The sequence below is a fragment of the Manis javanica genome, chromosome 2, assembly GCF_040802235.1.
Source record: "Manis javanica isolate MJ-LG chromosome 2, MJ_LKY, whole genome shotgun sequence".
Lineage (NCBI taxonomy): Eukaryota > Metazoa > Chordata > Mammalia > Pholidota > Manidae > Manis > Manis javanica.
The window spans coordinates 26,706,917-26,733,412 of record NC_133157.1 but is presented as its reverse complement, the minus strand read 5'-3'; the positions used below and the strand labels follow the sequence as shown (position 1 = coordinate 26,733,412).

At 40.6% G+C, this 26,496-nt stretch overlaps 2 protein-coding genes across 6 annotated transcripts in view; both read left to right on the top strand.

Annotated features, from left to right (window-relative positions):
• Positions 1 to 14,190, top strand: part of LOC118966929 (SH3 domain and tetratricopeptide repeat-containing protein 2-like) — a 44,792-nt gene extending 30,602 nt beyond the window's left edge. For 2 of the 5 annotated variants that reach the window (XM_073226867.1, XM_073226879.1), the window contains 9 exons: positions 2,160 to 2,313; positions 3,460 to 3,582; positions 4,608 to 4,663; positions 6,484 to 6,589; positions 8,052 to 8,195; positions 10,180 to 10,253; positions 11,254 to 11,343; positions 12,034 to 12,088; positions 12,426 to 14,190. In XM_073226867.1, the coding sequence (XP_073082968.1) occupies positions 6,550 to 6,589; positions 8,052 to 8,195; positions 10,180 to 10,253; positions 11,254 to 11,343; positions 12,034 to 12,088; positions 12,426 to 12,853 (831 nt within the window). In that variant the 5' untranslated portion in view covers positions 2,160 to 2,313; positions 3,460 to 3,582; positions 4,608 to 4,663; positions 6,484 to 6,549 and the 3' untranslated portion in view covers positions 12,854 to 14,190. The remainder of the gene's footprint in view (positions 1 to 2,159; positions 2,314 to 3,459; positions 3,583 to 4,607; positions 4,664 to 6,483; positions 6,590 to 8,051; positions 8,196 to 10,179; positions 10,254 to 11,253; positions 11,344 to 12,033; positions 12,089 to 12,425) is intronic. The other 3 variants (XM_073226864.1, XM_073226876.1, XM_073226884.1) reach the window with 2 other exon arrangements.
• Positions 14,191 to 16,719: 2,529 nt separating this feature from the next.
• On the top strand, positions 16,720 to 25,038 carry LOC108387127 (protein NipSnap homolog 3A). Its single transcript, XM_037027437.2, has 6 exons — positions 16,720 to 16,998; positions 19,554 to 19,764; positions 21,506 to 21,664; positions 23,147 to 23,296; positions 24,046 to 24,132; positions 24,224 to 25,038. The coding sequence occupies exons 1-6, from the start codon at positions 16,939 to 16,941 to the stop codon at positions 24,298 to 24,300; spliced, it is 744 nt and encodes a 247-aa protein (XP_036883332.2). The 5' UTR covers positions 16,720 to 16,938; the 3' UTR covers positions 24,301 to 25,038.
• The last annotated feature ends 1,458 nt before the right edge of the window (positions 25,039 to 26,496 follow it).

Genomic DNA, 26,496 nt, shown 5'->3' with positions numbered 1-26,496 from the left:
ACACCAGACACATGAAAAGATGCTCCACATTGCTAGTCATCAGAGAAATGCAAATTAAAACCACAATGAGATATCACCTCACACCAGTAAGGATTGTCACCATCCTAAAGACAAACAACAATAAATGTTGGTGAGGTTGTGGAGAAAGTGGAACCCTTCTACACTGCTGGTGGGAATGTAAATTTGTTCAACCATTGTGGAAAGCATTATGGAGGTTCCTCAAAAGCTCAAAATGGACATACCATTTGACTCAAGAATTCCACTTCTAGGAATTTACCCTAAGAATGCAGCAGCCCAGTTTGAAAAAGACAGATGCACCCCTATGTTCATTGCTGCACTATTTACAATAGCCAAGAAATGGAAGCAACCTAAGTGTCCATCAGTAGATGAATGGATAAAGAAGATGTGGTACTTATACACAATGGAATATTATTCAGCCATATGAAGAAAACAAATCCTACCATTTGCAACAACATGGTTGGAGCTAGAGGGTATTATGCTCAGTGGAATAAGCCTGGCAGAGATAGACAAGTATGAAATGATTTCACTCATATGTGGAGTATAAGAACAAAGAAAAGAAAAACTGAAGGAAGAAAACAGCAGCAGACTCACAGAACCCAAGAATGGACTAACAGTTACCAAAGGGAAAGGGACTTGGGTGGATGGATGGGAAGGGAAGGATAAGGGCAGGAAAAAAGAAAGGGGGCGTTACAATTAGCATGTATAATGTCACGGGGGGGGGGCTTGGGGAGGACTGTGCAACACAGAGAAGACACGTAGTGATTCTACAGCATCTTACTACACTGATGGAAAGTAACTATAATGGGGTGTGTGCGGGAGACTTGGTGAAGGGGTGAACCTTAGTAAACATAATGTTCTTCATGTAATTGTAGATTAATGACAACAAAATTAAAAAAAGAAAGCTTGTGAGGCATTTTGAACTGGCAGATAATGAAAAATATTAGAACAATAACCCACCATCTAGCTTTAGCAAATTTCCACATTTTGCTGATTTAGCTTCAGAACTGCCGTATTGCTTTCTTATTTTTGGAAAAAACAAAACATTGCAGATACAATTAGGGTCGCTTGGGAGTTCTTTCCAATCTCATTCTTTTCTCCCTTCCCAAAGTTTCTCAGTTTCATGAATTCAGTGGTTTTGTGATTTTATCACATATTAGTATACTTCATAATCATTGAAAAGAATCCATTTTGAAGATTTTTAAACTTAAACAAAATGATATCATCATGCAACTTGCTTTTTGTTTTTTGTTTTTTGGGTTTTTTTTGCTCAACATTATGATCTGTGATCCATCCATCCATCTAGTAGCTGTAGTTCTAATCTGAGATTTGTTCCAACAAGGACAATGTGCTTTTATATCATAAAAACTGCTAGTGGTATGCTTATCTTGTCAAAGAAGGAAAAAAATTTGGGGGTGGAGAGGTAAAGTCTGCAGGGGAACACCTCTGCTTAGTTTTCTCCTTAAGGTTGGGGTGGTAATTCGTGAGTTAGGAGCAAGGAGAGACTGAGAGAGGATTTATTCCCCCTTCTGGTGATGCAGAGGGCACTGTAGGATTCCACAGTGGCCCCAAGGTGTGGCTCTGAGTGTCAACTCTGACTGGTTGAGATCTCAGAAGCATTTTGCTTATTTAAATCCAGGTCTTTTGAGTTGCTTATCCGTGGATTCACCTGCTTGGCAAAGAGTTTCACACTGAAGGGTCTGTCCTTCATCAGGGGCTAGAAAGAGGTTCTAGAGGGGAGTTTGGAGCAGTCTTTGGAAAGACACGTGAGATAGGCTTGGTGATGAGGAATCACAGAATAAGAGTCAAGGTTAATTACAAGTGTCACTGCATGAGGGCATGAGTGGAGTACTGGGTGGGGGTGGGGAGTTTGGGAGGGGCAACACCTGATGCTTATTGCATTCATTGAGTATTTTGTATGTACCAGGCACGGGACACAAGGCTTATGTGCATAATCTTGTTTAATAAGGCTCTTAAAATTCCCGTGGGATAGGTACTCTAAAGGCCATCTTGCTGATGAGAAACGTCAAGAGCAGAGAGATAATTAACTGTTGAGGGTGGTGCATTGAGGGAGGGAGGAGCTCAACCTTAAGCACGGGTTTGTGTGACTCCTCCTCCCTGGGCTTCGCCCCCTCCTGCAGACCAGAGCTGACCAGTGAGGCTGCTGGAAGGCTGGATGGGACTGCAGAAGATGGAGGACTTGGCTGAGGTTAGAACACCTGCCCGGAGGAACAGAGGAACGGGCACGGGCCAGGAGCGGAACAGACGCCTCCCCGAGGCTCACACAAATGTCAGGTCAGTTGTGTGTGCCGCATGGAGCTGGTCTGCAGCCATAGCATTTAGAACTTCCAGGTTAAAGCCAGGTCTTTAAAAGCTAGGGAGTCCAGGCTGCCTCATAGGCCCAGGCCGGCTTGAGAAGGGCGGTCTCTAATGTGCTCAGGAATTTGCAAAGGCCCTGGCAAGTTAGGGCTAGAAGAGAGACCTCCGCCGGGTTATTCCCTCCAGTGCCTTCTTGGTGCATTGTGCTTGCTATTGATTAACGGAATTGCTACTTACTAATTAAAGAAGACATGGCAAAGTGCAATTATGAGATGAATCTCCTCAGTGTGGCCTTTTCGCCAACTCTGTCCAAAGGTGTATCCCACCCTCTAGCTGCTCCATAGCTCCGTCTGTTACATTTTTGTAAAAAAGTTTACGTTTTTTAATAACACTTCTCTCCATTTGAAATTATCGTTTTCATGGAACTGGTTATTTGCAAGAAGACAAGCTCTGTGAGAACAGGGAACCATGTCTATTTGGCTTTCTGCTGTATCCCAGCATCTAAAACAGCTTCTGCTTGCCAGTGTTGGTTAAAGGAATGTGTGCTTTAATGAAATGAAAGATAGACTTTAACACACTAACCAACTACCCTGACAGACATTAATAAATGCACTATCAGAAAGGAAGAGGTTAGAGAAAGGTATGTGTGTATGTACAATGCATAATATAGAATATTACATATTATAAATCTGACATATAAATACATTTCCAATAAACATAGATATATTAGTATTAATTCAAATCTTTCATAGACCATCCACAGTAGGAAATCCATGTCCTAGCTGGTTCCATGTTGCCACTGTGACCTCAGTGCTAGGCAGTGTAGGAATAAACCTTTTTCAAAGAAGAAATAACCAACCTGAATGCAGCATCTGCTGGGATTCCAAAGACTGTCCCCAACTCCCTCTAAAATCTACCTCCAGATGGCTCCTGATGAAGGACAGCCCTTTGATATGAATCTCCTTGCCATGCATATGAACCCATGGATGTCCTGGATTCCTTGAATTAATGAGGATGCACCAATTTAGGGCTCAGGTGTGGGAACCAGTGGGGATTCATCTCATTCTTTCTGCCCCCTACTTGCCTCTCCAGCCTGACCCTTTTCCCTCTGTTCTCTTTAAGATCTGGCGCTCCCCTTCACTGTGAGGAGCCGCTCCAGGAGGTGTGTGAGCGGCCCCTTGCAGGAAGTGGCCAGGAGGCGGCTGGAGAATGAGGACTAGGAGGTGCATGCGTGTGCTGTGTAAGGTAAGCGTGGCCTGAGCGGTGCAAACTCTGAGCTGCCTCCTGTCTGTCCACCATGGGCTCGCCAGCATCTAGGACAGCGACAGGAATAAAGTAGACCCTCAAGGAACCCTCTGACTGAACAAATCAGTGAATGAAAATGCACACATTCTCTGCTCAACAAGAATGTGCAGGAACTCAGAATGGGGCGAACGCTGGAGTTGTAGCATCAAAGAAAACTGTTTCAAATCTGCCACTATTAGTTGTGTGGCCTTTGGCAAGTTACTTAACCTCTGTAGAATGGGAATGGTACTGCCTAGCTCAATAAGTATACTTTCTTTAATATGGAAAATTTGAACTTTATTGTTTTATTATTGTTATAAAACATACATAATATACATTTTCAGTATAAATAATCTTAAGTACAATTCAGTGGCATTAAGTGCATTCACACTGTTGTGTCATCAGTACCACTATCCTTCCCAGAACTTTTTTATCATCTCAAACTGAAGCTCGGGACCCACTAAACAATAACTCCCCTCTATCCCTTTCCCTCAGCCACTGGCAATCACTAAGCATACATTATTTTAAATGGCAAAATTACCAATCAGCATTTAATGACTATAAATATTAGAATGAGAGGAGGAAAGGACAATAAAGTAAACAAACCAGTTGCTCATCTTTCATGGTGGGTAGATGGGATCTTCAGTGGCTAAACCCAGAAAAATGGTATGTGAAACTGCTTACAGGTTAGGAGGGCTTCCTGGGAGAACTGAACTCAGAAATGGTTGCAAGTTGTTACAACTAGAGGGGGCAGAAGGAGACTATTACTTAATATGATAAACTAATATGTCCTAGTTATTTTTACAGTCTCTGCATTAACTTGATAGAAAAGAGAGAGAGACAGGCTCTACTCATCTGTCATGTAACAAAAATGGTCATGTCAGCTTTGTCGGGCGGAGCAAACGAGATGGCTCCGTGCTCAGGTGGGGGCTGGCACTCCCTAAGTAGTAAAGTATAAATAGTAGTTTGCATTTTTTAATTTCCAGAATTCAGAAACTTGGAGGCGGTAGATGCAAATTGGCACCGTGGAGTTTCTTCTGATGTAAGTCACTGTTGGCACATCCGAGGGTTGGGTTTGGCTGAGTGTGCCGGCCTGCTGGGCTGTGGCGTGAGCTGGAAGCTTCGGGACGACACCGACACCGAGGCCCTGAGCGCGCCAGACCTCAGGTCCAGTCAGGGCGCCACACCCTCCTCACTGCTTCCCCTGCCAGGGCCCCACACTCCTTGGTCACCGCACAGAGATGGTGCCACTTTCTAAGAAACCTGAGGTGCCGTTTGATTAGAAACTGCAACGCTGAGTTGTTTATCTCCAGGAAAGCAAGTGAATACTGCCAATCAAATATGATGCCAGGCTTCTTTACCTTTTATTTCCATAATGGTTAAATGTGGTAAAAGTGCATCTAAGAATGGATTAAGTACTGTAATTATGTTCTTTTCACAGGGATATGGTGAGAATTGAATGAGGCATTGCTCACAAAGCTCTTGGCGAAGCGCCTGCCAGTTAGTCAATTCCCTGTGAATCAGGTTTTACCTAGAACCCCTCCCCTGACTCCCAGGATCTACATCCTGCAGGAATCCAGGGCCACCTGGGGCCTGGCCTGAGAAAGCCTCTGGCTCGGCTCTGCTGACCTCAGGGGCTCTGCCTCCGGGTCCTCTGCTCTCTTCTTCCCCCAAGCTTCTCCCAGAACAGGGCTCCGGGATTGACCTCGGATGGCCAAACCTGGCCCGCGGGGAGAGGGACATCCTGCCCACCACGTGTTAGTCAACCCAGAGGCTTGGACAGCAGTGGAGAAAGTTTTTAGGGAAAAACCAAGTGTGCGCAGTGATTTCGGCCAGCTTTGTCAGTATTTCAAAAAGGGGAGGGGCTTGCTGGCCGCACATGTGGATTGGCTGGCACAGCCTTTCTGGGGCCGTTTGCCTTCCTGCATTTTAGGTTTGAAAATGTGAATATCCTTGCATTTCTAACTGCACTTCTCAGAACTACTTGTGTAAATAGTCAAAGATGTGTACAAAGACTTAGCAACAGGATGTTTATTACAGTACGGTTGAGGATATTAAAAAAAATTAAAACAAATGGTCCCCATTAAATCAAATGTCTGCCCATAAAAGAATTTTAAGAATTAACTATGTTAATGCAGCAGTGGCATATGTAACCATTAGAAATGATGTTAATGATTTAATGATACGGGAGATGCTTTATAAAATATTGTTTGGTAACAAAATAAGATGACAGAACAATTTGTGTAACAGGATTCTACTTATGTATAAAAAGTCACATAGAAACGTATGGATAGGAAAAAAGATTCCTAGTTAATACAGGAAAGTATTAATATTGGTGATTTCTAGAAGGGATTGTGGATTATTTTTATTTTTGTGTGCTTTGATTTTTCTGTTTGCCAGCTTTATAAAAATAATTAGACTTGGAAGCACCATCAAATGTGTTTCCAAGGTGCCTTCTATGATTTATTCTCCACCTTTCTGTATAAGCCTTTTCTTTTTCTTTTTATACAAAAGGTAGTTGAACTACACACAGTAGAACTGCACACAGTTCTATAGCTCAGTTTATTTTTGTTGTTGCTATTGTTCCACTTAGCAGTGTATATTTGGAGGCTTTATCAGTGTACAGAGAGTTTCTTCATTCTTTTTTATGGCCACATAATACCATAATGTTCCATTAAATGGATGAACCATGATTCATTTTAACTAGTCTCCTATTGATGGACATTTGTTTTCCTTTTTCATTTTAGGTGATGTGAAAACCAATGCCACAATCAAGAAAGTCATGCAAAACATTTTGTGCTTGTGTGAGTTTGTTAGCTGGGCACTGTCATCCCAGGCTGACCCGTTGTTCTCTTTATTCAGGACCTCTCAGCCAGATTGGTGGGTATCCAGCCCCAGAAGGTCCAGTTCCTCATCACCTTCAAAACCATGGAGGAAATCTGTAAGTTCTCCAGTTACTTGAACTTAGGTAAGATGTGGGGCAGGCAGATGGAGGAGCACCTATGTATGTCACAGGTCAGCCAATTTGTAGGGCTTGACATTGAGGAATGGGTCTGGTAATTGAAAGAGGTCAAGCCTTAACATGGCATGGATGGTTAACCTTTTTTTAGATATCATAAACTGCCTGGAACTAAATCTAAATCAAATATTAATTCTTACTCTAAAATGCCATGTGCAACACTTCTTTGTTTTCAGGGAGAGATTTCTTTCTTAGGTAATCAACCAGTCAGCAAACAGTGATTGGTCACCTACTAAATTCAAAGGACTGAAGCAGGTGCAAAGTTGATGGTTTTTTTTAAAAAAAAAGAGGAACCAGTCTTGAGTAAGATGAAAGTAGCTGCTCAAAATAGTAAAGTTCCCTGATACTTTACCCATGCTTTTGGAAAAGAGTAAGAAAGAGATGAGAGAGTTACCTGCTAAAGGGGCCTCACGTCGCAGGGTTTCCTAGAGGGTAAAGGAGTCACCTTAGAGCACAGCACCAGGCCCGCTTTGACGGGAAGCAGCTCGCTTCTCCAATCCACGGAGAATAACTCCTGACAGAGATGTTGAATCCAAAGCAAACGCAGGCAAAGCAAGAGGCGGCCACTTGGACTGACACAGGCTCTACTTCTCCCTGAAAATGCTGGGTTCCATGTGACTTACACAGGAAACGACCTTGTGCAGGGGAGGGTCAAGATGGCTCCCAGCTAGAAGCTGTGACTTCTCCTCTCACAGTCGTGATGATTTTCCGCTTTCCACACCACACGTCTTGTGTGACTATCAGAGGCTCCCACTATTCCAGGTGTGCTCCAGGGACCTGTGGCACTGGCCTCATGTGGGGCTTGTTAGAAAAGTAGAATCCCAGGCCCCACCCCAGACCTACTGAACCAGCATCTGTATTTTAATAAGGTCCCCATGTGACTTGTGTGCACATTAAAGTAGAAGAAATACAATTACAAAAGATAAACGAGGCCCTTACTAGGTACAATGGAAAGTCAGAAAGAGATGGGTTTTTGCATCTTAAGAAAGAAATTTTAAAAAGCAAAATTTTCATACAAATAATTCCCATTTATAGGTATGTTTAAAATGCTAACCAGAACTGCAGTTTGCATAGTTTCTAGTCTGGTTTAACAGGGAGAGCTTACTGGGCGTGGGTGAGGGAGAGGGTCAGAGTAGGGCTGTAAAGTGAATCCTGACTCTCTTGCGGCCCTGGAGAACCCCCAGCCACTGCGTCCTCAGCTGCAAGAATGTAAGCCTCAAATCAGGAGAATTGTAAGGGGAAACCAAGAACTCCTAGAGGCAAAATTGTAATCTTGGAGATTCCTCCATGGATATACTTGAAAGAGGTAACTAGGCTTGGTCACTCATTACTCATTTATGAAGACCCGATATATGTTAAAAATGGTAAATGTCATTTTTAAATGACTTATATTTCCCAAATGACTTCTCAGGCTATGTTTCTGTGTGTCTGGAGCATCTCCTCTTTGACCACAAGTACTGGCTTAACTGGAGACTGATGGAGAATACAGAGATCCAAGTGTCTGTAGATGATACACACCTGGAAACAATATACCTGGAACTCCTGATACAGGAAGGTGAGCATGGAGTAGGGATCTTATGTGGATATTTATTATCAGAGTACTTAAAATAATTAGGGCACAAAGGGAAGCAAAACCAGTCAAACATGAAAATATTCATAAATGAACCCACCTGTTACAATTTTACTCCAAATATCTTTCTCAGTGACATCTCACTGACATCACATGAACAGCTGTGTTGGCTCGTCTAACTGATGATGTTAGAACCACAGGGGGAGCTGTAAAGAGATGCCCGTGCCAAAGCTCCACCCAAGCCAATGAGATCTCCACAGAGGTGGGGGTCAGGCTTCGGGATTTTTTGAAAGTTGCCCAGGTAATTCTAAAGTGTATCCAAGATTGACAATCACTTTCCTAAACATATGATATCATTTGATTGTAAAATAAAATGGCAAATCTTACAAAACTGGAAGATTTCATGAAATGAAGGAAAATGATATTGGGGAACCGGGTGAAGCACCCACCAATCTATTTACAAGAAAGGATCCAATTGGGGCTACAGCCACCCGGTTAACAACTGGTGGCATCACAGACCCATTGAAAGAGTCAGATTTGTATAGAATATTGAGCAAAATGAGTCTCTTTAGGAAAACATTGTACAATTCACAAGTGAAGGAAAGAATTTCATACTGTTCTACTATAAAATTTAGTTGTAGAAATTATATTCACCCAAGTCAACTTTATTTACTGTTTGTTGGTCCTTAGATTAAACATGAGGTTGCAATTTTAACTGAAGCCTACTGAATATACTTTCGTAAGTTTTCCTTTCATTTTTTTTTCAAGGTGAAGTCCCAATTAGACCTTACTTTCACAAATTATTCAGACTTCAGGTGTCTCTTTTAAGTGAGTTCCTCGTCTTTGGCTTTTTTACCTGGTACCTGTATTCCTGGGAATACAAGGACTTCTTGTCCTCTGTGTACTTTACTCCCAGGAAGGAAAATGTCTGGGCTCTGCCTAGAAAGGTTACATTGTGTGATAGTTCCCTATTCATTTCCTGCTACTCCTTGCAAGGGCTTTTCTCATTGCCTCCAGGCCACTTCTGCAGAGCCATGTGCTCCGTGGCTCAGTCAGCTGAAAAGGAAGGAGAGTGCAGGACACTTTGCAAGAATGAGTTAGTCTCAGTGAAGATAGTTGAAAGTGGATCCGAATGGGAAGGTGTGTCCTTGGTGACAGGTTAAAGGGGCCTGGTGCCTGTGTGGGTCCTGGAACCCCTGCCACTCCCTTTCCACCAGTGAGTAGCTGCCTGCATTCCAGAAGAAGTTCTGCACAAAACAGAGTAGGCATGCTTGCACATATGGGCATCCACAGTGCCCAGGAGGGGACAGAATCTGGGTGGCTTTTTTGTCTTTTGTTATTTTTTCCACCAGTCAAGGTTTGCATGGTTTGGTGACACTGGAGATGACTCAGAATTTCAGAAGGACCTTGTCCCTAAGAGGGAATGAACTGCCTGGTCTCTGAGGCAGGTTCTGTCGGTGTAGGGCCTGGGGACCATTTGTATCTGAATTACCTGGGGATTTTACTACAATTCAGACCCCCTGGCCCTCCTCAGACTCTCTTGGGGTTGCATCCAGGAATTTGCATTTTATGTAAGCTCCCCTTAAACATCAAGGGATGTCTTTCACACTAAATTTTGGGAATCCCTGCTGGGAGGTACTATACACTCCAGTGGCGATAAACATGGTCCTGGGCCATGGACCCTGTGTGTGGCTCTCGGGGAGACTCTGACGGTGAGAATGGAAAGGAACCCCTTGCTAGTTATTTAACTGACAAACTAATTGCAGAGCCAGAAAACATCCCAGGCCTATTGAGCTCCTCTCCTTCTGACAGTGCTCAATAAAGAGTTGAAAAAAATAAACATTTGCCACCATTACGGTGAGAGTAATAACAATACTTATCATCATCATCATTGTTATTTTAACAGACTATTCTAACTGTTCTAATTTTCTGAAATCCATGTTTTCAAACCCCATGTTTCCATTGGCAGATGGTTCCCAAAGAATTATCCAAGAACCTGTGGCCTTTCCAGGAAGAGGGATTGGACAGGCTCCTATCAGATTGGTATGGCTGAGTCCAAGATAGTCTTATTAGCAAGGTACTATTGCCCTGCCTCCTCGCTTTATCTGCAGGTTTGGATGTGAATTCCTGTCTAGCCTCTGCTACTGGATTTGGAGAAGCCAGGTACAGTCTGGACCCATGGGGTTCCTTGCCTATGAAATGAAAACCCTCAATCTGAGGCCATAGGTACAAATGCCTATGAGATAAGCAGAACGCACAGAGGCATGAGGGCCTGGATGGAAGATGTTTAGAAATGGTAGGGAACATAGGGGCTACATACATGTGTGAAAAAAACCCGTGTGTGCCAAATGTGCCTTGCAGCCTGCTTGCTTTCAATCTCTGGTGAAAATGTTTTCTAACTTCCCTTAGGGTTTTGTGAAATTAATCTTGAATTTAAGAAGAGTAGGAATGCCTGGTACATAATACTCAGTAAATATTTATTGAATAAATGAATGATATATATGTATGTGTATACACACATACACACACACTTTTTAGATAATCTATATATGTATGTGTGTGTACCCATACACAAACAACTGCAAGTATAGCTGTGTCTACTGGATAGTGAACTTGAATGTTTCCTGGGTATCTAGAATATACATTCTTTCCACCTTCATTCTTAAGAGTGCCCCCACCACACCTGGCACAAAGTACAATTTTGTAAGCTCCAAATCCAAATAACACTTTAAAAAAAAAAGAAAAAAGAGAGAATTAATGGAACCCGGGCATTGGGTCTAATCAGTAATTGACCATAAACAGAATTTTTTAGCTGTGTGAGGCAGTATGGTCTTGTGGTTAAGAACATGGGGCTGTGAAGTCTGTTCTGGGTTCAAATTCTGGCTCCACAACTTAAAAGCGGTGTGACCTCAGCCACTTTCTTCGCCTGCCCTGTGCCACAACTTCCTCACTGGTACAACGTTACCATAAGCCAACTCCCAGTGCTATGGAACTGACCTAATGGCATCTGTACATCACTCAGTACAGTTTCCCTACATTGTAGATCCTGTTTACCCACAAAGCAGTGGGAATGGCCGATCCTGAAGACACCATCAATAGAAACGTGACCAAAAATGCCAGAGAAAAAAAGAAGGTAATAGCTCTAGCAGAGGAGCCAAAACAGATATGGAAGCCGAGGTGCATAAGGGCCAACCGGCATGGGGCCACCGGACAGAAGGGCTGACCGGCACAGGGTCAGCAGACAGAAGGGCCGACCGGCACAGGGTCAGCGGATAGAAGGGCCGACCGGCGCAGGGTCAGCAGACAGAAGGGCTGACCAGCAGCTGAGAGACTTAAGTTCTAGACCCAGCTGTGTCACATAAACTCTTTGGACAAATCACGGACTGTCTCTGTGCCTCCACTTTCTAATCCATAAACAATGAGGATTCTAAGAGTTCCTCTACCTACCCTCTGGGGCTCCTGGGAGGATCCAAGAAAAGCAACTTAAATCTATTTTGTATTTTGGACAATACAATGCTCATGTGTATGTCATTACTAGATCCTACTGGGTGACTTACCAAGCTGGGTGATGACTGTCGTCAGAAGGAAGGTCTCCCAGACCCTTAGCAGTTTCCTGTATACCAGGGATAGGAGGCTAATGTTTGCTGAGGGTTGATTAGGTTTCATGCTTTGTACACTTTATCCCTTTGATTTTTCCTAATATTCATGAGACAGGTATTCTTATTATCCCCATTTTACATTTGGGGAGACTGAGGGTCATGGTAGCAGAAGGAGCCGGATGGAAACGGAGAGCGGCCACCCCCCCCCCCCCCCCCCCCCGTAGGTCTCGCCCTGGTCGGAAGGTCGGCTGAACAGTGACCAAGCGTCTAGCGAACCAGGTGAGCTTTCCGGTGTTCCCCTGGCTCACTTTGCTCAGCACTAAGGCATATCCAGCATTCTGAGATCATCTCTCCTGCATTCGTTAAAAAGCCTCTTTTCTTTTATAAAACGATGGTGAGAGCAGATGGTAGTTCCAATCTTTGAATGTCCTTGTTTGGCAAAATTAAGAGCCAATTACCTGTGTCACTCCTACCATTTTTTTCTTTGGGGGAAGATTTTACTGGGCCTTGAAATTCTGAAGTCTGGGAACCTCGCGTTTCCTGTCACACTGGACGCTCATGGAAGACTCAGCTATTTCTGCCTTATGTACTTGATCTGTGTGCTCTCTCCCAACAGGCAGAGGAAAATGTAAAGCCTTAAGGGGACATGAGAGGGAAGAAAAGGATGAACTGAATTTCCAACAGGGGGAAAGCATCGAGATCATCGGCTTTGTCGGGCCTGGGCTTCAGTGGTTCATAGGGAAGTCCGTGCACTCGGGGGAAGTGGGCTTTGTCCCCACCAGGAGCATAGATCCTGACTTACTCCCCAGTGTAATTATGACGGGAAGGCCTCTGGGATGCCCTGGAGAGGGTCCTGCCCCATCTGTGCAGGTTTGCAGAGGAGCTTCAGGGCCTCCCAGGAACAGGAGCCAGGTAGACGAAGGAGAGGATGATAAATATTTCATGTTCTTTCCTAAATGCCCTCTCTACCCACCCAATCTAAATAACCAATCATTCTATATCATATTTGCTACTTTAGTTTTAATAATCCAGTTTTTTGGTTGATATTTCTAGTTTTATAATACTTGTTCTTTGGACTGCTTGTCAGAAGTTTAGTATATACAACAATAATTTTCAAAATGTTTAACCTATGTATTTTCCAGGCATTGCAGGGATATGTTAAAAAAAAAAGTCACAGAAAAACAATACTTTTTAAATGCTACTTAGTCTGTTTTCCACTCCAAACCTAAACTTCCTTAGATATCACATATCCTTTAAAAATATATGGTAAACTGACTTTGTTTTACAAGCTGGCTTTAAGCCCTGGCTAAGGCACTTAGAAGCTGTGAATCTGAGGAAACTATTAATCCCTGAGAATCTGACCTTTCTCACTTATAAAATAGAGATAGTTTAATTTAAAGCATTTTGAGAATAATTAAAACCTGTGAGAAGGAGATTGTCCTAGGCACCTAATAGCATTCAACAATATTTATTTTATCAAGTTGTAGCCTGAACTTTACTCCTATCTTGTAAGCATTTTCCTTTTGCAAAATCTTCTTGGAAGTTCCCTCTATCTTTCTGCTGGCTGGATATAATTAATGATGAATTTCTAGGGTGGAAGCAAAGCCATGGGTGGAAGAAGTCTGAGTTATTAATGCATCATGTATAGAAGAACTGCCCACCAACCAGGAAAACCCACTTTGGATTCTTATAAAAAAAATATTTCTGATGAGAATAAAAAAAAACACTCTGGAAAAGAGGTAAAAAGAGCTCCTGGAAATAAATACTATGAGATTAAAATTTTAATAATTTAATAGACAAGTTAGATGATAAAATTGGGATACTTCTCCTGCTCCCCCTCTAAAAATTTTAACCAAAACTGAGATAAAATTAGGAGGAAAAAGCAAATTAGAGGATCAAGTAGAGGCATAATGTTTGAGTAACAGAAGTTGTAGAAGTACAGAAGGGAAGAAAAACCCAAGAAACTCAGTAAATTTTTATAATATGATCGTTTCCAGATTGAGAGGATCTACTGAATGAGACACAATGGATGCAAGACCTACTCCAAGGAGTATTGTTGTGAAATTTCAGAAAATCAGGGAAAAGTAGAAACATATAAGAGCTTCCAGGGAGAAACCACACACAAAAGATCAGGAATCAGAATGGTATGAATTTCCCACTAGAAACTATAATGGAACAGAGCATTATCTTTAAATATATGAAGAAAAGTTACTTCCAATGTTGAATTTTATGCCCACCCAAACTATAAATAAAGAGGGTTGATAAAACAGACATTTTTAGAGATGCAAGAGTCCAAAGTTTAATTCCATGTACCCTCTCTTAAAATTAGGGGTTAAAAAAAAAAAGATAAAAAGATCCTGGAGACAGGGAAGTCCACACAAGACAAATGATATTCTCCAAGACATGAGTGAAAGGAGAGCCCAGAATTACTTCCATGACACCTTAGAGAACAACTAGTCTACACTAGAGCAAGAGAACAAGGAACTCACAAAATGTAACTCTAGAAGATGAAACTGTTAAGCTGATTAATAGGTTTAATTACATTGGAAATTTATACCCTTGGCAAAGAATTTGGTGATCAATAAGTGATAGGTATAAGGAAAATAATAGAAAAAAATTAAAAACAGAAAAATAAAATAGTCACTCTCCTATTGTTTAAGAAGATAGCTTTACACCATGTAGCAGTGGATTAAACTAGATGATTTCTCATGAACAGAAGTCCAGAGATGGGCAGTCCAGGACTCCTGGTATGAATTCCGTGGTGTCAGAACCTAGGCTTCTCTCTGTTGTTTTACCATCTTCATCATGTGACTTCTTCTTGGTAATCCAAGAAGTCAAGCCATTACATCCACAGTCCAGCAAGCAGAAATAAGAAAGGGACAGAGAGCGAAAACCCCTCCTACACTGCTTTAAGATCATTACAATAGGTCAAATGCACTAACACATCTCACTGACCAGGATTTACTTGGCTGCACCAAGTTGCATGGATTCCATTGTTAAAAAGGGGCTGTCAGAAGTGGAGATGAATACTGGGAAATAGCTAAGTCAGCTACCTCCCTCCAGCACTTTCTATTCTCCATATCCTACTTTGTTTTCCTCATACTATTTATTAATCTCTGGTAGATTTTTCTCCTCATTTATTTGTTTTCCCTAACCTTTAAGTTCTTTTGATCAACACTACATCCCAGTTTCTGGAAATGTGCCTGATGCATAAGAGGAATTTTATCAATATCAATTTAATGAGTGAATAAACTGTTAATTCCAGTGGCGGGGAAAGTCTAATAAAAATAAATTTCAGCACAAAGATCCAGTCTGGGCAGAGATGATGCTTTGATTTATCTTCATTAGTTAGAAATGGAAGCCCATTTGGAAAAACTGATTCATCCCCTCTAGAATTACTAATTTTAAAAAGTCTCCCTTTCTTGTGAATATAATTCAAAAGCAACTGCACAAGCCACAACTAATACAACCACAGGGGATAGGTCTGTGATAATTCCCTAGTCTTAATGGTGAAGCAAACTTACTTCAATGTATGCAACAATGTAACTATGGTGTGTGTAATTGTGTTTAATTATGCATTGTGTAATTATGTGTGTAATGTGAGTTTAGACATAAACATTAATAAAATATAAATTAATAATGTAATAACAATTCTCAATGTAAGCATTATCAGATGGAGAAAGAGAAGGGTATTGGGGAGGAAGATATGTAAGAAACCTGAATCCTCATTATCCAAGCAATAGATTCTACCTGTAACAGATAATATCAAGAAACACCAAAAAATGTCCATAATTTAGAATAAAGGGAACAAGCATTAGAACAGCTGAAAATTTTGAAAACATTTTCCCTGGAGACAGTTGGGGATGGGGAAGACAAGATCAAATTAAAATCTGGTCTCTTAAGTCCTTGCAAGCCTCCAGGAGCAAGATAGGGTAACTGGACCCATAGAGCAACATTGTGTATTTTGTTCCTGGAATTTAGACATAGAAAACAGACCAAAGACAAACCAAGGAGGGGAATGGAAAGTTACTGCAAGACTTTAATCAAAACTCCCTTTTAGATTTGCAAAAATAACTGCAGCTCTGCACATAGGCTTGTTAATTTTGCTTACAAAAAAACGAGAGAAGACAAAATAACTGTTCTCTCAGGAGTTTGCAGGAATGTCAGGACCGGACCTTTGCTGGCAGAGGTGTTCACCCTCTCTGATGTCCGGATGTACGAAGTTACCTGTCACCTTCCTGCACCCTCCCAAACCCTCTTTCCCTAGCATAGAAAGAGCTTGAAATCAAGCCTGACTTAAGATGGGTCTTCAGGACAGCAGTCCTCCCAGCTTGCAACCTGCCGGCTTGCTGAATAAAGCTCTCTCTTCTCCACACTGTCTACGGGTGTATTGGCTGATCCCGCCACAGGGGAACCCAGCATTCAGGGTTAAAGTCTGCTCTTTTGCTTTTAAGGCTTACGAAACTATTTGATTTCAAGCTACGTATGTTTCAATTAGACGTTTTCGTATCTAGTCGGTGCCCCTATTTCTCTGAGCTCCTGGGAAATAGTCTAAATCATTATCGGGAGCCTTACAGGGTCACGCAGGGCGGCGATGGGGAGGGAGGAGGCATTTAGGGCCGCAGAGTGAAGGCTCCCCGTTCTTCAGCTGTGTGGACGCCACTCCGAATAAAACTTAACTAGGCAGCAACCTCCACGATTTGCAGCGTGAAGCGTTACAGACGCACGCACCTACACTTGCTTCTCTCTCGAGGGCCCTATACGCTCGCTTTCTCCACACAAACGTGGAACTGCACGCAGCTGCTCCTGGAGATGACGTGACGGGCTCAGAAGGGCGACACGGGCACGTCTCAGCATCCAGCTGCTCCTAACGTGACCTCTGACGTGCTAAGAACGTTCAGGGCCACACGCGGGGACCGAACGGGCGGGGCTGACGCCAAACGCGCCTGGCGCCGGGCCTCCAGCGGCCTGGGCAGTCGGGCCGGCCTCCCGGCACCGCAGGCGGAGCTGACCCCGCCGAGTCCCGCCCCGAGCCTGCGTCCGCCAGCAGTCCAGCCGGGGAGCCATTAAGAGGAGGATCTAAGAAAGAATACCGGCTGGCTGCCCTTCTCAGCGCTCCAAGCAGCGCCATGCTCGCCGTGCGAAGCGCCCTGACCAGAAGTCTAGCCGCGCGGACCCCGACGCCTCAGGTACCGCCCGCCGGGGGGAAGGGGCGGGGCGGGCGTCTGCAGGGAGCGCGCGGCGCACCCAGACCTGCGAGTGCTGCGCGTGCGCCCACCAGGCTTGCGGGATTCCCCCAGCTGCTGGTTACCGAGCGAGTCCCGGAGCCCGGGACGCGCGTGGACACGAGGGGCGTCGACCCGCCTGCCAGCGTCGCCTCCCCGCCATCTCGCCGGCCGCCCTTTTCTGGCTCAGTTGCCGCGTGGCCTTGAGGCTCCGCCTGCTGCGTTTTTGCCGCCCGCCATCGTTGTGCTCGCGGCGTTGCGGTCCGCGGCCGGCGCTGCTCGGGCCGCCCCTTTTGGTTTGTGCTTGGACAAGCCACTTGCTCCTTCTAGACTGAAAGTGGAAGATGAAAATGGTCAGCCAAGTCGGCATAAGACCCGGCCTCCCCTGTGCAACGAAACACACAACTTCCGAGCGTGTTACAGAGAACCTTGGAGAAGAGCCCCAGGGGGCGGGTGGTGGAGCACCTGCCCAGCTGCCCGCCGTCTCGTGCTGCCGGTACCCAGGCCGGACAGGGTCAGGAACCTCGTAGTGTACAGAATGATAGCAACCTCGTTTAATCTTACATGAAAATTACAAAACGAATCTTCGTGATTTCACCCTGACTGTGATGAGTTGTACTGTTCTGTGAATCTAACCTGAAATTTTTTTCCCTTTGGTGTTTGTTTAAATTCCTTTCTCGGCGGGTAGGTTAGGAAGGGGATTACCCTGTTCTAGAGATTGAGTTTCTGGTGAAAATTTAAGAGGCATTAATGGTCCATTCACCAAAGATTAGCAAACAGACTTTATCCTGATCTCTACTACAACAGGACCAATAACTGTTCCTTAGAACTTTATCAAATGTCGACCATTTGTTTTCTTATAAGTAAATTGGAAGTCATTGCTGCCAAAAACGAGCTCTCACTGGAAAGATGAAGGCAGCCTTGAAGCACTCATGATTGATCCCTCAGCATGGTGTCCTTTGTTCTGGTGACATAGTTCTAGCGGCCCTGCAACACAAATCACTTCACCCATTGCCACAAACACACACAAGCCTTTCTCACTGCTGTTAACCTTTCCCTGGGCTTTATTATTGTACATTTCTTCTGAGAAAGATAATAAAAATGACCTTTTTTCTGTTCACACATTTTGTTCTTCAAATACAAATTCCCCAAAAAACAACTTAAAAAGTAATTGGTGCAAGTCCCCACTGACCCATTTTCTGATGTATTTTATATATAATATTTTATAACTCTGATAGTAGGCAATTTTTCTTTGCATAACCTTCCACTACTAGAGTATAGTAAAATGACACAGAAGGAATGTCTACCAAGTCAGGGACAGCCTCACTTGTTTTTATGGCAAGCATAGTCAAACCAGCAATAACATGATGGAATGAGCTCTAGATTTTAATTAAGACTTAAACACAAGTAAAACACATACACTATTGGGTTTTGTAAACAAAATATATGTCAGAGCAAGAAGCTTACTGCTTTTCTTTGACATACCAGGCAGTCAATATAAGCCCCAAATTTATCCATAGTTTGTAGATATCAAAACTATTTTAAAAGATTTTTTTGGTGTAATCAGCTTCAGGAACTGTGCACATGCTAACCAAAGTTATATAAGATGGATTTGTAAACTAGAATGCCATGTGTGTCTCTGTACGCATATGTGTGTGTATACAGAAACATATGCATACACAGGATAATATCGAAGGCATTTCCCACTGAAAGTTCAGTTTACTCAGAGAACCAAATTAGAAATTTACATGGCACATGGCAATTACAAAAGGAACTAATGGTTTTTAAGGTATTTCCATCAACCTAATATAATTAAGTGGATTAAATGCCCTTAGACTACATCTGTAGTTAAAATGAACAATAATTCAGACAATTCTGACTCACTTTTTAAAAAAGGTTTCTCCTTTTTTCTAGCATTTACACATTCTATCACTATATTACAATGCAATTAGGTCATAGTTACCTATTACATTAGTTACATTCCTATCCTATTTTTGACCAGTGGTCTACTTCATTGGGTTTAATAAATACTTTGACATGACCAGCAATTTCCATTGTTTTAAGAACCTAAGAAAAAAATGAGTTTTCTGCTAGTAAACATATTTATATTTTGCTAGCCAGAATACCTATATATTTTATCAAATTGTTTTAAATGCTTAACTCTAACACATACACTATGGACTAAATATGGAATGTTGGCTAAATAAAGAATCACAACTATTTGTAAAATTTATTAGGATTCTAAATGTAGTTCTTGGGTAAAAAATTGTACCAGTGGCTTTTCATAAGCAGCTTCTCATGTAAAAGTGACCAAACATAGACTCCCGATAGGAAATAGTAGCTATTTGTTTAAAATACTTTATAAACTTCACTCTCAACAAATGTCTATAGAGGACAACAGAAGTACAAACAGATTATGAATCCACTGAGTGCCCCTTATTTCCAGACTCAGATATAGTTGTAAAATATTATAAACCCTGCCTTCCCAAAGCATTTAAATATGCCTTATCTTTCTTCAGGTATACTCATTTTTTGCTACAGGATCCAGACAATACGATGGGACATTCTATGAATTCCGTACCTATTATCTTAAGCCCTCAAAGATGAATGAGTTCCTGGAAAATGTGAAGAAAAACATTCATCTTCGGACAGCTCACTCTGAATTGGTTGGATACTGGAGTGTAGAATTTGGAGGCAGAATGAATAAAGTGTTTCATATTTGGAAGTATGGTATGAGTCATCAGCTTTAGTATTCAGTACAGATTTTCATTCTGTTAGATGTTACATGAGACTTAGTTCTTGGATCTATATTACCATAAATACACACAAGTAAAACTTTTCAAAAGCAGTACCAAAAAATAAAGTGATTACTTCTCCCAGTGGATACACCTGTAAGAGCCCATTGCTTGGAACCATTATATTATTTTGAGAATGTGGTACTAGGAAAATGTGGCATCTCAAATTTGACGTCATAGAATTGTGAACTAGACTTCATCAAAAAAAGTTAAGAATAACTTACTGTAAAGATGGTTTATGAAAAATTTAAAGCAGTGATGGCAAGAACCCAAGAGGGTTAAGATTTTAAAAGGAAAGTAGAATTATTTTTTTCTTAATTGAATTTAGAACCAGCTATCAGTGTTTTAGCAAAAATCATTTAGGGGCTTTAGGCAACTGGAAGTTGAAAGGCAATGACAGCTAACTTTGAAGCCCTCACTCATCTGTAAGATTTAATAATTCTATTGTGTTTCATGACTTGTTTTATTCCTGTACCTCAAAGTTTCAAGGAATTCAGTGCCATCATACTGGTCTAGGAAGGTAAAGGAAAGGAAGTTAGGAGTTCCTCCCATACTGAAGCTGACTGCTCCTGGTTCAGTAGAGGAAGGGGAATGGTTACCAGAATTCCCAGAATGTTTGTTACTCTATACAGTCAAATCTTTCTGAAGTCCTTATCAGGACTTAATGATACCCAAAGAACTGGAATAATGCCGTTTAGTGTTTGGTCATCAATGTCCAAAGTTAATTAGTCATGAGCTACTTTAATATGAAAAGAGCTCATTCTATACCTAACAGGGCCATAGTTTAGGAGTTTTCCCTATTGTAATAGAACAAACCCTATTAAAACACAATTTATGGTTTAATGCACTACCAGCTGAATCTTGTCCCATTAAAAAATTACTAGTAAGGTCCTAATATAAGCTCTAAGTTAGATGTTATTCCTTTTCTGCAGCATAAACTATAGAAAACTCTTGCCATTAGTCTTAATGAGGCTGTAAGTACTAGACCTATATGTTAGTAAACATATAAACCCTGGTTGAGTAGCAAACAGAAGAGACACAAATATTGACTAAAGAGAATGAGTGACAATAGGTAAGAGAATCAGCATTATTTCTTTGGAAACTGCTTGAAGAGGCTAAAAAAGTGCATCTTAATTTCATTTATGTTAAGTTTAATTCAGGGTATGCCTTGACCCGACCATCCACCACCACCACCACTGAAGAAAAAATAGTCTTTCTCTGAGTTGGCAATATAATTTAAATGCTGCAACTCAACTAATAAGAATAGTTAACTAATAATTGAGTACTAACTAGGTGCCAAACACTGTTTTAAGCTCCTCTCATGTACTAATTTATTTAATCCTCACAACAACCCTGGAGGTAGATCCTGTATCATTATCCCCATTCCAGAGTAAGAAACAGGCACAGAAAGATTCAGTAAGTTACACAACTGCTTACTAAGTGGTACAGCCTATAAAGCCCACTCCATGACATTACACTTAGTTGTTTACACTTCTAGTCTCCTTTCAAACCATGAGAAACTTGGGGACATGTCACCTTTATTTATTTTGGGATCCCCAGTGATACAACACAGAGTATCCTTTGTGGCCCCAATGAACATGCTGAATTGAATGAAACCAGGAAAAGTGATTTTAAGTTGAAAATTTTTATTTTTTTTACTCATTTTCTTCCCATAGATAATTTTACTCATCGAGCTGAAGTTCGGAAAGCCTTGGCCAAAGATAAGGAATGGCAAGAACAGTTTCTCATTCCAAATTTGCCTCTCATAGATGAACAAGAGAGTGAGATTACTTATCTGGTGCCATGGTGCAAATTAGAGAAGCCTCCAAAGGAAGGTAAGTCTTTTCCTCTTAGTCACTTTGAATTTTGATGGAGAAAATACTGATTTTAAGCTACAAAAACTAAAGTTCCACAGGAAAAAAATCAAATAATCTTTTGTTTAATAGGAACATATATTGATTGTTGAGATGAAAATAAATTGGAGCTTTTAGCTTATTCTTTGAAAAATGAGCATTAAATAATGAAGTATTTTTCCAAGTTGATCTCTTTCTAATTCTTAAAGGTTACCTACCTGTATTATAGAAAAGTAGACATGGTAAGTAAAGGTCGAGAAGTTGGGCCTTGGGAGCAGTGTACATATGTGTAGGTAGTAGGTAAGAGATAATGTGTAATATTTTGCCATATTTTAAAATACTATAAACTTTTAAATATAAAAGCATTTTTCCACAAATTACAATTAATCTTAAATCTTAAGTACACATCTGCTTATAAAATACTTTAGGGGGAATGAATAACTGAAACTGACCAGCTGAATTAATGTAGTCTAATTTTGTGTCTTCCTCTTATTTCTCAATTTGAAAATAATTTGTGAAGATTTGTCTTTGCTTATTTCACTTCTTGCTGACATAAAGAAATTATTACCTTAATCCAGTTTTAAACAGAGGTCAGATTAGAGAAAGTATAAACTAGTTTAAATTTTATGTTATTTTCCCTATTACTCCCAACTTTGTAGTGTGTTTTAGAATATAAGAGGTTTGAGAAGTCAAAATCCTTACCCACTAAGATCCCCCTCAGCTTCAGCACTGAATGAACCAAACAGTGTCAAATCTTGGTTTTCTTCCTTTATGTTACTCATAATTCTTCAATAACTTTTGCATGGTTTTCCTTTACTTCTCAAATCTACTTGTCTCCTAGTTTCTTTCTCTCCGCCAACCCTATTCTTCCATCCAGAAAGTAAAATGCTTCTCAAGTATTTGCCTGGATATTTAGGAATAATAATATATCTCCTTACAGGTATTTTTTTTCCCTCAAAAACTCTGAGACTGTCACTTCAGGTCCATTGTTTGCTTGCTCTTTCCGTTAGAAATAGAATCCCATAGTGGGAAATTCTATAAAGAAAAAGTAGTGGAAATTGGAGAGAATAATGGAACTGTAAGAGATTAGAAAATGGTTCCTTATTCATTTCTTTTATAAAGATGTAGACCCAGGCATTTAAAAAGTCCTATTCCATTATAAATTCTGTTTTATTGACAGATTTTACAGATTAAAAATACTTTAGATAATACTTTACCTACAGCTTCCAGTGTTTTTCTGTGTTCTGTATAAGATTAACAACTGACCCTTAAACTAGGACAAGGGTTTCTAAACAAAAGAAAAACAATGCGAATTATTAATAAATATGTCTCCACAAACATATGTACATATATGATCCACCAAATCTATATATGAAGATTAGGCTTCCACTGGAACCAAACGAAGCATGATTAGAAATTGCCTGAATGTATTCTATAAAATAACTATTTTTCTCCTTTCTCTAGGAGTCTATGAACTAGCTACTTTTCAGATGAAACCTGGTGGGCCAGCTCTGTGGGGTGACTCATTTAAACGGGCAGTTCAAATTCATGTCAGTCGAGGCTACACAAAACTAGTTGGAGTGTTCCATGCAGAATATGGGTTACTCAATAGAGGTACAGTTGTACATATCTTCTGTGAAACTGTGAAGTATACTGATGACATTTAATAAATTCCTTCTGTCTCTTCTTATTATGGAGTATATATTACTTTTTATTGCTAAATTTTTATTTTGCTGTAATATGAAGAGCTGAGAAAACTTGTTTTGCATCTAATTTGTTTAAATGTTAACACCTTATGAAGCCTTTTTCAAATAATGAACTGCACTTTTCCCTGATACATCAAAATGATAAAGTTTTTAAAACTGGAAGGAGCCTCAAGGAATCTATTCCTTTCAACATCGTTTTTTTCCACTGAATGCACTTTTATGATTTTTTTCTGTTGTCGTTTTTTCCAGTTTTATTGAGATACAATTGATATATAACATTCTAAGTGTAAGGTATACAATATACAACCTAATGATTTGATATTTGATTCTTATAATCCTGCTTTTATTTTAAATAAAATAAAATGTATTAGGAAGTCAGGAAACCTGGTCTACTAGACTGTGTCTTTAGCTTTGTTACTTTACTTCCTCTCTCCAGACTTCTGTTTCTTCATCTGTAAAACCAGTTTGATTATAAACTTCTCTGCCAAATCGCTAAGTCCTCTGAAATCTTATCATTAACATACTTACTTTTACCTTTTTGGTAGTCACTATTTTGATGTAAACAATAAGATTTGATGTTTCTGATTAATTTTTTTGTGTTTCTTATTTGTAGTAATGCCACAGTTTTTAGACTCTATTTCTGGTTTATTTCTTCAGTTCACGTTCTTTGGTGGAATGAGAGTGCAGAGAGTCGTGCAGCTGGGAGACATCAGTCCCATGAGGATCCCAGAGTCGTGGCAGCTGGTAAGCTGTTTCACTAAGCACAAATTATTCTGAGAACAAATTTGACTTTGTCAAAAACCTTATATGCCTTCTTATGAAATGTTTTTTCCAGTTCGGGAAAGTGTTAACTTCCTTGAGTGTCAGCAGAATATGCTTCTGATTCCTACCTCATTTTCGCCGTTGAAGTAGTTTTCCATGGAAATATGGAGCCTTTCATTAACTGTCATGAGATGTGTCTGCTAACAATGCTTAAATTCTCCCAAGAGATTCTCATTTTTACATGGAGGTGGTAAGTTAATTTTCTATGTCCCTTGCATTTTTAAAGCCACCTCCAGCATCACTACCACTTCAGGAAACAGTTCTATTCATTTCCCCTTGGCATTTCAGTATCTCTTAAACATTAAAAATAGTTGTTACTACAAGATTTTGCTTTTTATTTCTTTCAGAATATCTCTTGTTCTCTATTTTAACAACCCTCTTCTTTTACAGCACTTTCTTATATTCAAATGATATTTCCATGCCTATGGTAATATTTTTAATTACATAATCAATCTCTCTTCATGTCTGTTTTTCTGAGATTTTAAAAGTTTTTGTCCAGTAAAATTTATTTTGTACTACCAAATGGGATTCATAAAAATATTAAACATTTCATTATTATGGAAAAGTACAGTATTATCTGTCATGTTTATTAATTATGATTTTCATACTAATAATCACATATGTGGAAACAATGTGCTTAGGACCTGGTATTAAAATTTGTTGAAGTCTTATCAGCTTACATACTAAAATGTCTTCATTCATGGTTAAATTTACTAATTTTTACTTCATTGTAGATCACTAGCAGAGATACTTGGGACATCTGTTTTAATAAGGTATTTATGGTTTTGGAAATGTTTGCCCTAATAAAAGTCTACATATACACTCTGATTCTTTTTATTATTTTGTGTTTTAATCCTCTTCTCTGGAGTTACTATGTTGCTGTAGGTAATGAGACAGTAATAAATGTGCTGTCTTGATTGTAAATATTAAGATACCTCATGTAAATGGCACACTAATAACCCTACAAGGAGATTTTCTTCAGTACTGTCACAGATAAGCTAGGATTTTCCTACAAACAACTTTAATCTTTATTTTAGTTGAGTACCTCAGCCTTCTTAAACTAGATTTGTTATTTCAAAGCTTTTCTGGTAGACTGTAATTATAGCTATATTATTTTATGTTCCTAACCTATATTGCAAATACAACATATTAAATTATGAGAATTAGCTATCTGAGGGAAAATTGAAAAACAGGAAGCAGATTCACCTCTCATTTATCTGGAATTCAAAGGACAGATTAGTTTCCTAAGAAGGCAAAGAACATCTTTGACTGTCAGAGAAGTTAGAAGCGTTGGCTTTGAGTTTTGACTAAGTCTTCTACCTCACTGTTCCTTTGAAAAGTTGTCACTTAGGAAATTAGGTGGTAGTGGTATTAAATGGAGTCAGTGTGGACAGATTTTCTCTCTGATGTGAGATCAGCTCTGTACTTAATGCCATGGTTGGTGCAATGAAAGTAGACAACTGCTTCTGCCTTTTCCCTTTTCATTTATCCATAGAATGACTAGAACACTTTCAGAAGAGCCAGGAGCTCGTTCATCCGATCCACAGCCCTGATGGCATGTATAAGGCAGTGGCAGACAGGTGCCCTTACCATGTCCCAGACAAAAGTGGAGAGCCAGTAGATGACGGGCTTCACTCTGCTGATGAGCTGCAGGTGCTTTGCCTTGCTGACCCGCTCCTGGATCAGGAACACAATAAAGCTGGCTGGAATTAAGAAGATGACAAAAGATGATGAAGAAGACACACGTAAACACAAGGGTGTCCACTAATGTGCTCTTCCTGGAAGGAGAAAGTCAGTGAGGATCAGAGGGATAATTGACAGAGCTGAGGACACAATCAAGGAAGACATATGCAGACACACAAAACACACTAATTTCTCATGACTAGTCCAGGGGAAAATATGTCAAAGACAAGGTGCCCTCCTGAAGCTCATATTTGAATACTTTCAAAAGATGACTGGCTGAAATAAAGTGAAATGCCACTGGGAAGTGTCCCAGTCAAAGTTCCCTTGGTTCCACTGCTTTTTGAAAAAGTTAAAATTTGAATTTCAGTAAGAGTGGTCAGTGGAGAGATCCTGCCTTCAGACTGCCTCCAGTACACATCCACGGTGTTCTCCATCACAGCTGCTGTCCTTGAACTGGCTGTGCCTCTTTTATCTTTCTAGCCAGGAAAATTGAACCCATCTCTATCAGCACTGGGCTCTCATATAAGCTTCTCACCTCTCTTCATTGTCTTACTCACTGATCTCCTGACATACCTTCACCCTCCCAACCAAAACACTTAGAAG